This window comes from Carica papaya, chromosome 1 (genome assembly GCF_054855325.1).
Source record: "Carica papaya isolate Zhongbai chromosome 1, ASM5485532v1, whole genome shotgun sequence".
NCBI lineage: Eukaryota > Viridiplantae > Streptophyta > Magnoliopsida > Brassicales > Caricaceae > Carica > Carica papaya.
The window spans coordinates 24,625,647-24,638,464 of record NC_142309.1 but is presented as its reverse complement, the minus strand read 5'-3'; the positions used below and the strand labels follow the sequence as shown (position 1 = coordinate 24,638,464).

Sequence of the window (12,818 nt, the reverse complement as noted above, 5' to 3'; positions counted from 1 at the left end):
AATAACCATTAATTTATATAAATTAACCACCATTTATTCTATATAATATATATATATATATATATATATCATGATCACATCCATCCATTGTAAATATATATAATTTATATATATTAACTAGATTCCTTTAGTATTTTGAGGTGGGCTCTCTCAAATCCAAGTGCCCAATGGTTTGAGGGCTACACTTGTGTTCGTGAGCAATGGACTTGTTTCCACTCTGTCATATATATATCCTCCAATATCTTAAAACTTGGGCACATCTCCCTTTGTCTTTTTAAAGGGTTTTCAGGATCATCTCCACCCAATCACCTTCATCTTCCCTTTCTTGCCTTTAAACCCCTTCCCCCTTATATAAAATATCTGCTTCACACATTTTTTAATTAATATAATTAATTCAACTCGTTTTCGACACATGCTTGTGTTTTGCACCCTGGGATGCCGCCATTTTACTTTTAATTAAATTTACATTAATAATACTGAAGCTTAATATTAATTATTTCTACATTACTACTCTTTGATATCAACTTTCTCTCACATTTAGACACTTAGCTGTAACAAGATTTGTCATGTGGGTTAGCAATAGGATAGGGTCTGGATAATTATCACCTTAATTAGAACTAGAATATTTGACTACCCACGCATCACCCGGCACCCAGCAATTATAATTATAAACTAATATATTTTTCATTAATTATTTGACTTATTTATAAAGTTAATTACTATCACCATTAGGGAAATGTGGATAAGTTCCTCAATAATACTTTGGGAGTACATATATCTCCTAGTGATAGACAATGGAACTTCAATTAATTAGACTAGCTAGGCAATATGACAAAATTTATACTAGCGGTAGCATGTTGAACCCATTAGCAACAGCATAATTAAGCTGGTATTAATATATAGTACTTTTTCTTGTGGATAAGATCGGATGAGAAATTATATTTATGGCGAAGTAATTACATGTACAATTTGACATCTAACTCCCCTTCTTCCTTTATAATGGAACCATTTGTGGTTAAAGTTAAATTATAAAGAGCTACCTATTACGTAATTGGTACTATACCAAATGTGATGAATTTGACAAAAACATTCTAATCTTTCCACAAATCTCTCGGGCATCCCTATTTATGCACCCTCTTTCTTTTGTTCAAGCCTTCGAATCATCAACACAAGAGCAAGCTGGTAAGCTTAATTAACTTGTTAAAATAAAGATATTATAAGTACATTAATTTCATCATCCATTCAAACTACTGAGAAAATTCGTAATTTTCTTATATATACATATTTTTTTTTAAAAAAAAAAAAGAAAAATAAGTTGAAGCATATGTTGATTAAAAAGGATTGCAAGATCAATCACGTTATCTAAGACAATTTAGGTTCACAAATAATTAGAAAGATAAACTAACAAGCCTAAATGAAAGAAGAAAGCACAAACATGTAATTATTAGGCTCTCAGACAAAATAGTAGTGGTAGCATAAAGATTATATTAGTAGTAGTGTAAATTATTCTCGTAATTGATACCAGGTATGGCGAAATAATAGTACTATAATAGTAATAATAGCAACCATTGAGGTGATGATAGTGTTAATAATAACCCTAAATATAATGATAAAAATAGTAATAATCGTTGTAATTGTGGATGTAATAATAATAATAATGACAATATCGCTTGTAAAAATGAGGTGATGGTGGCAGTAATAATTTTTGTGGCAATAACTATAATGATAGTAGTGACAATAACTTAATGAGGATAGCCAATGAGATTTGCATGGTGATGATGTTGATTTGAGTGATTGGAAGTAACAACTATAGGAACTTACAATAACAACGTGAGTGATGATAACGACAATAAAATGATGTTTATAATAGTGGTAGTGCTGGACTGATAATATAGTGGTAACATCAACAATAACAATTATGAAAACGATAGCAATATTTATTTAACTACAAGTTTTTAAACCTTCCTAGCTTGTTATGATTTTTTGTCAGTAAGTTCACATCATATTATGTGTAATGTTATATCAATAAAGTTATTCTTACTTTTCAAAAGAAAAATACAATAATATAATGGTTATGACAATGAGAATAATATAAATAATTTTAATAATAAAGATAATGTGATATTTAGTAATTAATATAGTAAAGTGATATAATAATAATATCAATAATAACGATAGTAAAAATATAATAAATAACAGTAATCACTATATAGTTTAATTTGGAAAAGCCAGCCATGGTCAATCAAAAACTAATAAAACCGTAACATCTCTTAATAATTAAGCACTGACTAATATTTCTCCCGGGAGATTTTTGTATCATCCTCAAACTTGCATATATATATATACACCAGCCGCAGTCTTGATTAATATTCTTTTATATATTTCTCTCTTTGAAAAAAAAATTCTTTTATATGAGTGCGAAAGGGATTGACCGAAGGGATAAATAAAAATAGCCAGGATTCATTAATTTTGAGATACGTTTATAACACATGTAAGCAGTACGTGAAAAAAATAAAAAATCAATTAATTATTATGGTAGACAGTAATTACATACACATATATATATATATATATATACATACATATGTGTGTGTGTGTGTGTGTATAGAATATGAGCTTGTGGGTTTGTATGTCGTATTGTCTGGGGTAGGTATCTTTACAACTGTTATAGATGCTTTCTCCATTATTATTTGAAAGTTCCTAAGATCAACACATGGAGTTAGCTAGATAAGATTGGACATAAAACTTAGAGAAATGAGAACACACCAACTTCAAGATTTCAGTGTGTGTTTGACTGCCACAAGTCAACAACACACACACACACACATATATATATATATATATACAATTACAAGAATACGTATACATATCTATGGGGTCTGCAGTTAATTCCAGGTTCACTGACTTAAATTATATAAGAAGAGGCTGAATTAGTATATGGAACTAAAAAAGTGTGTGTGTGTGTGTATGGGAAGTAGAATTAGGAGTTACTCCCACGACAATATGGCGTCCAAGTAATAAATAAATCTCAGGAGTTTCTTGGATTCCGCACTTTATAAACTAGCTTTTTGGAGAAAACTTCCAATTCTCAAACTGTATGTCTCTCATTCCCCTTTTCAATTCAATGATACGCGTCTTAATTACAACACCATGCATTAATTAATTAATTAATTAAGTAGTTAATCGAAATTAAAGCAGATGGGTCAGAGGCTTTGCATCAAACCTGTTGATAAATATGTTTTAATTCAATTAATCGATTTTTATGTTGATTTTAATTTCAAATCAAATAAAAAACTTCAAATTAACTTTATTTTTAATTCAAAATTAATTCAAATGAAAGAATTAAATTATAAATAGAATATGTTTGAATCAATAATTATTTTTTCTCTTCTTGCTTTATATTAATTAGTTTTGGGTTTTTTTTTTTTTTTTTTTCTTTCACGTACAAGCTCTTTATGCTTCCTGTGATATTCCTCAGTAAGTTCACTGAAATGGTCATGCAGCCACTATATATATATATATATATATATATGTACGAAGAAAAAATAGTCATGGAGATCAGAGAGAGAGAGAGAGAGAGAGAGAGAGAGAGAGAGAGAAAGATTATTTTCTAATTTTATTTTTTACAATTTGTATGATCATTAAACAAGAAAATACATAATTTGCTTCAGAAAAAGAGAGAGAGAATACATAATTATATAGAATCCAACCTTAACCATTTTTGGGAGGGTGGATATATCAATATTCTCTCATTAAATATTTCTATTTTTCTACGCACAAAAAAAAAAAATAATAATAATAATAATAATAATAATGGGTGTTAATTATAAGGCATGATGATGTTCATAGTGATGATAGTCTCTTCCACTCCACCAAACGTTGTAAAAAGAGCTTCACCTCAGATGGTTCTTGCAGAGAATAAGAAGCCTTCGTTTGCTTTGGAACTTTTGAAACCAGGATACCAAAACCTTGTCCTCTTTCTCTTAAAACCTATACATACATTTTTCATAAATTTATAAAAGCCCGCCCACTTCTTTAATTCCTATTCAAACAACTCATGAACATTGTTAAAATTAATAAAGAATCTCCATATGGTACCTTGAATGCATCTTCGTCCGTACGATCATCTCCAATATAGACTGGTAAAACATCTTCAGAGTTGGCAAATCCTGAAACACAGATGAAATTAATTATTATCACCACCACCCTCATAAAAACAATTACACACACACACATGTATATATATGTATCTGTATCTGTATCTGTATGGAAAAAGAAAAAAAAAAAAAAAAAAAAAAAAAAAGTTAAAAATAAATATTCACTCACCTAATGATTCCAAAAGAAATTCAAGAGCCTTCCCCTTATCCCATTTAATTGTTGGACGGATCTCTAATACCTGCAGTTTTAATTATTCAATACACGTTAATATTTCAAAACTCTCTACAGGAAGAGTAAAAGTAATGATGATGAGTACCTTTCTTCCTTGTGATAGTTTAAGCTTTGGGTATTCATTCAGTACTAATTTAACTTGTTCAGCTACTGTATCCCATCTCTGTCAACAACACATTAATCTTCATCAACATTTAATAATACTTCACTTTTTCTGATTTATGCAAATATATATATGTATATATATCATAAAAAATGAAACAGTAAATTTCTTACCTTTTCATCAACACACCGGTAATGTACAGATACGCAAAATTTGTTATTTTCAATCTTGGCTCCAGGGATGGACTTCGTCTTTTCTATCAAGGTTTTGTACACCTAAAACCCAATTAAAAAATCTAATTAGAATTTTACATTTGACCGAAAAATTTAAAAAATACAAAAAAAAAGGAAGATTGATTTACAAGTTAGCACAAGCTTATATCTATGGTATATCAACGATGAATGGAAAAAGTTAACAAACCTTGTCAATCATGGGCAAGAACTCACTTGCAGGTTGGAACAGCACTGCTTGGTTACCCTGAATATATATCACAATTTGTTTATGACAAATCACATAGAAATTCAACTTTTCTTCCTTTTTTTTTTTTTTTTTCAAAATATGATGTATATATATATATACATATGATAAAAGCAGGGTAAGAGAGGTAGTACAAATATGATACTACTTACTTTGTTGTATTTGCTGCTTTTTGATGGTACCTTAATGTCCATTCCATGACTGCCAGCATAATAAAGTCCTGCTAATTTTACAAAGCTGCGAACCTGCAACATGTACACAAACATATATCCAAATCAAAACCAATGCATACAGATAACACTTAACCCCAACAACTGCCTATGAAGCCTATACATACACCTTTAAATTACCTTGTCTCTGCACCTCCCCGTCACTATTGCTGTAGGAAAATATCTAGCCACATCCTTTACAGCTTCTCTCATCTAGTTACAAAAAAAAAAAAAAAAAAAAAAAAAAAGGAAAGAAGAAACACTCACTTCAATATGCATAAACGTATACAAGAGTTTAAAAGCAGAGGAAGGAGAAGAGGCAAACCTCGTTTGTCATGTAAGCACGATCAGGATCGTCAACTATGGGGGATAGAGTGCCATCGTAGTCCAGAAACATCACAATTTGCTTCCCCTTTGACGCATTCACTATTTGTTCAAACATGCTTAACGCAGAAGGATGATGAACCTGTTTCACGACCAATCACACCACTCAAAAATTACATTCATCTATTCTCTATGATTTTTACTTTTTAGTAAGAACTGCACAAGGCAATGCAGGAAACAAAACCCAAACAAGAGACAAGCACGGTAGCTTTAACTTGTTTACTGAAACAGTTTTGCTTGTTTTTAATTAAAAAAAAAAAATTAAGAGAAAACGCTTCTATGTTTAAAGGCTGATTAAACTTACAATCCATGAGCTCTGTTCTTCATTTTCAACAAGAGAAGTGGTGGTTTTCTCACGGCTAGGAGAAGAAGCTCTCATTGAATCGACCCATGAATTTATTTTCTGTCCTCCTTTGTCAGAGTCGAGGGTCTTCAAGATCTTCTTCCGTGGAATGCCCAAGAACCCATCTGGTTCACGCAGGGGTTGTGGCACTGGTGCAGAAAACAGCGAAGAATTCGACAAAGAAACTGTAATTCTAACATCGATACCCGATCTCGCATCGGACAATACCACATTCTGGTTAGTCATGATGGTTCTGCAAATAAAAATTAACAGAGTATATCAGCACCAGAACACAGCCAGCATGCTGTTCGTAGAAACAAAAACCAATACAAGAGCAGATACAGGTTAGTACCAGGAAAAAGCTAGGGAGTTTAGAAGGAAGTGGAAGAGAAAGAGATGTTGAAGATGAAGCAGAGGAGAAATGGAGATTTGCAGGAGGTTAAAGGGGAGAAAGACACAAGGAGGTTAGGAGAGGCAAAAGAAAGAAAAGGTGAAAATGTTGAAAGAAGAATCTGCAGACTACAAACCGAGTGTAGTGTATTTATAAACCGGGTAAAGAGCACTAGCCGACGAAACAAAACACCTCTTTCTTGTTACTCTTTGTTTTTTTGGGCACAATACCATAATTTCTCCTTTTGTTTCTCTTAAATATAATTTTTATGAATAAAAATAAATATAGGGACCACAGTGTGATCCCACTTCCTGGAACATTTCTCGCTCAGGTACTCAGGAGCTTCAAAAATTTTTGATTTAAAATAATATTTTAATTAATTAATAAACACATTATTTAAACGAGCATGCATAAAAATAAATAGTCAAATTTGAACTTATAATTTTTTATTTTATTAAAAAAAATAAATACCACCAATCTAGTAAATAAAAAAAAATTGATTTAAGTTAAAAAATAGTTTAAAATATTAAAATAATACCTTATAATTTTGAGTATAATTTAAAATAATTCATAAACTTAACCTATTTATAAATGAATCGTTGTTCTAAACTTTTTCACTCCTTAATCTTAAAAACCACCATCATTGCCTAATAATTTCCAAAAAAGTATGTTGTACATATACCCACTAATTATCATTTTCTTTACCCGTGTTCTGTAAATACTTTTAATATATATACATACACATACATATAATGAATTAACCAAATTGTTAGTTAGTGGGTTTTATGTAAATTACCTTGAAAATACATTTTAGAATATGAAAATGAAAGTATTGTCTGATAATTACATTAGAAAAAGACTATACAAAAAGCACCAATTTGGAGCACTTTGATTCATTGTTTGAGAGCAAATTCTAGGTGTTTGAGGTGCAATGTATTAGTTTGCATAAACGTAATTAGTTTGTTTTAAATATTTCTTAATAATATGAACACAAAATTTAAAATCTATAAATGCGCTTTAATATTTAAAATTTAAGTATTTCATTATTTTATATTTTTAATTAAAATATGTAATTACCACACTAACAATAGCAAAGGATCAAATGTGTTTGATGAATACTTGGTGTTTAGTTTAATTAAAGTTTATTTAGTTAAATGAATTAATAAGACTTTTTGTCTCTCAATAATTTAAATATATTATATTTTTAAAAAATATAATATATTTTGAAGATGTTTATATTTTAATTACATAGATAACATTTTTGTAAGAAAATTTAAATAAACTTAATATTAATCGAGTATTTTATAAGACTGTCAAGATTTTTTATCATTAATTTTTGCGTTAAGTTTTATCGGAAATTACAGTTCAGAAAATATGAAGAATTAGATAGAAGGGAAGAGGAAAGATTAAGGTTTAAGAGCACTAGTACAATGAAAATGAAGATAAGAGTTAATTAATTAATTTTTTCTTGTTGTTTACTGTAACACCCTAAACTCGATATGAGACGCACTTCCTACTCATGTCATTTTCATACAATAGACTCGCAAAATATATATATGTATAGTTTAACAATTTAACATACAACCTAACATATCATATGATATATATAGTAGTTATATATACAGAATATAAGGCCAAAATTTAGAGTTTAATAAAACAAACTAAATTTATAGAATATGAACAAAATATACATGTACATAAATTCTTTCACAAATTCTACTCGTCTGACAGCGATTCTACCTCTTCTCTCTCATCTGAAAAATATAAGGGTAAAATTTAATGAGTTTCACCAATTTAATAAGTATTTCCATTCTTTCGACCAATATAAGATTTCATGCAAAAACATACAACATGAGATAATGCAGTAGGAATGTTTTTAATGCAAAATTTATTTATTATTTTTATCGTTTTCACATATTTTTGATCGAATTTCTTAATTTTACTCGAATATCATTTACAACCTCGAAGTACAATACATACTCTCAAAAGAATATATATACACTCAAAAGAACATATATACATGCGAATATCAATCATAATCTCAAAACTATAACCACATACACATAAAAGATCATATATACACTCGAAAAGTTATTTCTCAAGTTTCATCGCACGATTCCGTTTATGTCGTCATCGAGGAGATGTAAAATGGATCTCCCCATAGCACACACACAAAATCTCACTATGACCACAATAGTTACGTTTGTTAGGTGACCCACACTCACAAACACCTATTTACATCTGGACTAGATTTCAAATTCTATCCATAAACATGTTCACTATACCCATTAAACTTTAGTCACACACACATACTCATCTCCTCAATTCAGACTAAACAAGAAGGTATTCAAAATCTATACTCTATTCACTCACATAATCTCATTTCCAAATTCTTATTTACTTCCCTCTAATTCTAATTTCTCTTAATTTTAATTTAAATTGATCATTTCACAACCATAATTATTCTTTTATATTTTTATTCATTTCCTTGTATTACTTTCTTTTCTTTTCCCAATTTTCCTCTTTATTGGTATTTTTTTTAATTTAACTTTTATTTCTTATCACAGTTCAAGTATTCCTCAGTCTTGAGTTTACTTTTTGGTTCTATCTCCTCATAAATTCTAATAGCTTAGGGTTTACGTGTCATAGGTTTGGGTTATGTTCTTTATAAAAAATTATGTCAGTATTCGTTTTATCTTTAAAATACACACAAAATTAATAATATACATGCATAAATCCCAAAAATCATAATCTAGGTTCAGAATAAGAAATACTTATAATTCTTTTGCGCAACAACCTTCCCAGATCTGCTTGAATGTTTTAATTCACTGTACTCACATGACACAGGTTGTAATACAATTTAAATGCTAAACAGAAACTAAGTTCAATTGAAATTACGGGTTTCAATGACAACCCGATGAGATGCTCGGCTCACCGCATAAGTAGCAATCCGCTCCCTTACAATCCTGATTCTCAAACTCGAAAATATCAGGTTTCATACCTAAGGAAGACTCTTCGACTTCACAAGTGGGTGAATCAGGTTCCCATACTCGAGGAAAATCCTTCAGCTTTTCGAGTGGGTGGATCGGGTTCCCATACTAAAGAAAGACCCTTCGACTTTTCGAGTGGGTAGATCGAGTCCCCATACTAGAGGAAAACCCCTCGGTTTCCGAGTGGGTGGGTATCCCAACCGAACTCGCGTGGCTAACTTGACACTAACCGCCCGCCCCTATCACCCAACAGCCAACCAAACACCAAAAAAAAAAAACTTACCTACCTAGTATGGTGCGATTCGGCCTTGGTTCAATTCTGGATAATCTTATCGGCTACTTTACGACTCTCCTTCCTCGCTTGGGATTTGGATGACAAATTTCATGTCTATAAATCAGTTAATATGAAATAGGAAAAGAATTGAAGAAAAATAAAGATTAAAAGATGAAAAATGATGAATGTTTACCTTATTTGCTTCGGTTTCTGCCGTCCCATGGTGTTCTTCGACCCGATTTCCCTTCATTTTTCTTCTTTTCAGCTTTGGCTTTCACAACTCTCCCACCTCCACCACTCTTTTTTCTTTTCTTCCCTTGCGGCGGTCGTTCTCGGCTCTTTCTTTCACTCTCCCACTCGGCTACACTTCTCATTCTCTCCCTTCTTTTTCTCTGGCCTGCTCTCTTTCACTCGATCGACTCTCTCATTTTCCCTCTCAATTTTTGGCTTATTCTCTCAAAATAAAGAAAAACCCTAATCTCTTACCTTATATACCCGTCTTCCTGACCGTTGGATCTAACAAGGCTCGATCTGGGCCGTTTATTCTCAATAAAACCTCAACCGTTGGATATCTTCAGACGGTTCGATCAAGACCGTCCATTTTCTGATTTCTTTTGCCTCCTTCCACTTCCATTCATTTATGCTTTCACCCCTCTTTTTCTTACCTGTTTTTACTTAAGTCTTTGAAATTAAATAGAAACTCCAAATTTGTAATATTCCTTTCATTTAAATTATTATTTCAATTTATTTATTTATTTACATTTTTTTATATGATTTAGGGTTGGATGTTATAATTCTCTCAATCTTATAAAAATTTGGTCCTTTAAATTTGATATATCTCTAAAGAAAGTGAGAATATCGAGCTTGTATCGAGTTCTCAGTGTCTCAAGTAGCTCCAATATGTCTATGGTAAATGATGTTGCCAAAGTACTTTGATCATCGAAATAGTCTCTTTCCTCAATACTCGCTCTTGTTTATCCAATATGTCTATGGGTATCTCTTGATAAGACATATTTTTTTTCAATAGAAATATCTTCATACTGAATTACATGTGACAGATCAAGATGATATTTGCGTAGTATGGATACATGAAACACATCATGGACGTTAGTCAACTCTGGTGGCAATGCAAGTCGGTAAGCAGTAGTCCTAACTTTTTTTAGTATTTCGAACGATCCAAGGAAGTTAGGACTCAAATTGTCTTTCTTTTCAAATCTCATAAGGCTTTTCATTGGTGACACCCTTAAGAATACATGATCCATGTTCTCAAATTATAAGCTCTTTTTATAGTTGCCTGCATAATTCTTCTGTCTACTTTGAGCAGTTTGAAGATTTTTCTTAATTAGAACAATCTTTGATATAGTTTCTTTAACTAATTTGGGTCCAATTAATTTCATGTCTCCAATCTCTTCTCAACATATAGGATATCTACGGGGTATGCCATAAATTTCTTCATATAAATCTGCATTGATATTGGACTGATAACTGTTATTATAGGCAAATTCGATTAATGGTATGTGATCATTCCAATTTCACATTGTAAGAGGATTAAGTCTCATAAACTTCCTATGACAATCTGGATCCATAACGGATGGATCTGGATTATGTGGAATTGGTATTGAGGGAGGACCAGGTATTCATTCCCTAAGCTGATTAACAAACTCCTCCACCACTCTCTCTTCTTTTCTTCCCTTGTAATTGACGTTCTCGGCTCTTCCTTTCACTCTCCCACTTGGCTACGCTTCTCCTTCTCTTCTTTCCTCTTCTTCGACCTTCTCTCTCTCACTCAATTGACTCTCTCTTTCTCGCTCTCAATTTTTGACTTCTCCTCTCAAAATGACAAAAAATCCTAATCTCTTACTTTATATACCCGTCTCCCTAGTCGTTGGATCTCACAAAGCTCGATTTGGGCAGATTATCCTTAATAAAACCTCAGCCCTTGGATCTTCTCAGACAGTTCGATCAGGACTGTCAATTTCCTGATTTCTTTTGTCCCCTTCCACTTCCATTCATTTATGCTTCTACTCCCTTTTTTTCTTACCTATTTTCACTTAGGTTCTTGAAATTAAATAAAAATTCTAAATTTGTAAAATTCCTTTCATTTTTATCATAATTCCAATTTATTTATTTATTTACATTTCCTTTTATCTTATTTAGGGCTGGATGTTACATTTACATATGTCTTTTCTCATTATTCTCACAACCATTTCTCTTATGAGGTTTTAGTTTCTCGTTCTCTCTCTTCTCATGTGATATCTATTGTTCTCACTCTGCTCCTCAATTTTAACAAAATCTTATCAAACTTGATTTTATTTGGTTCAAACTTATTTAAGATAATTAAGTTTGGTTTTTAGAACTTAAAGTAAATAAAATGTTAATAAAGTTATGTATAGAACTTTATCAAACTTGAACTTCTAAATCGAAATCGAATTTCAAAAAATCTTGTTGAGACTTCACTAATCATCTCTAACAATAAGATATTTCACTTCGTTGATGGAACGTTGAAATTATATTGAAGTTATTTTATGTATTATTTTAGTTTAATGAGAATTAAGTCGAAGATTTCTTTAACAGATATACAATTACTAAAAAAATAAACTCTTTTTTTATTAATAAAACAGGCTAAATTATAACATAAAAATAAATAACGTTATACTTTTGTTTTTACAAACAATACAAAGAGCAGTAAAAAAGAGAACATATTTTTGCTTATAATTAGTTATTATTAGAATTTTACTGTAACTATGAATCACTTGTGTGTAAATCATAGTCTATACGCGTGGGTCGTTTTTTTTTTTTTATAATTGTTTTGTACTAACTTTTTCTAATATTTTACAAATACGGTCGTATGAGTTGTCTTTTTTTTAGAATATTCAAAATTATCATGTAATTTAAATGATAAAATGCGAAATAGAAATTACAAACATAATCAACTAATCAGGCAGGTGAGCTAAAAAAAAAATTAGAAGACTTTGACATAATCTGTGGGAACTGAGAAACAACAAACACAAACTATATATAAATATACATTAGGTCTTACTAATAATATATATTAATAGAATTAACGAGGCTAAACCATTATATATTATATATTAATAGAAAAGGAGAAATTAAGAGAGAATATGTGTGTGTGTGTACATATACAATTTATAGTTATATGTGTAACAATTTTTAGCAGAACCAGAAAGTTATCACTAGAGACAAAAATATGTACTAAAGGAAGAAGACAGTTATTAACTTAAGAAAGTTGAATGCTCG

General features: G+C 30.7%; 1 protein-coding gene across 1 annotated transcript; it reads right to left on the bottom strand.

Annotated features, from left to right (window-relative positions):
• Window positions 1-3,591: 3,591 nt before the first annotated feature.
• LOC110816680 (putative trehalose-phosphate phosphatase D) lies at window positions 3,592-6,434 on the bottom strand. Its single transcript, XM_088221883.1, has 11 exons — window positions 6,258-6,434; window positions 5,867-6,158; window positions 5,504-5,644; window positions 5,320-5,391; window positions 5,122-5,214; window positions 4,913-4,969; window positions 4,666-4,767; window positions 4,475-4,552; window positions 4,327-4,396; window positions 4,099-4,169; window positions 3,592-3,990 (listed from the first exon to the last, which is right to left on the bottom strand). The coding sequence occupies exons 2-11, from the start codon at window positions 6,149-6,151 to the stop codon at window positions 3,844-3,846; spliced, it is 1,116 nt and encodes a 371-aa protein (XP_088078009.1). The 5' UTR covers window positions 6,152-6,158; window positions 6,258-6,434; the 3' UTR covers window positions 3,592-3,843.
• Between the last annotated feature and the right edge of the window lie 6,384 nt (window positions 6,435-12,818).

Coding starts and splice junctions, on each gene's coding strand:
- LOC110816680 (XM_088221883.1), bottom strand. CDS start 6,151: ATGACTAACCAGAATGTGGTATTGTCCGATGCGAGATCGGGTATCGAT. Junction 4,970..5,121: donor AAAGCAGCAAATACAACAAA/GTAAGTAGTATC, acceptor ATATATATTCAG/GGTAACCAAGCAGTGCTGTT. Junction 4,553..4,665: donor ACCGGTGTGTTGATGAAAAG/GTAAGAAATTTA, acceptor TGTTGTTGACAG/AGATGGGATACAGTAGCTGA.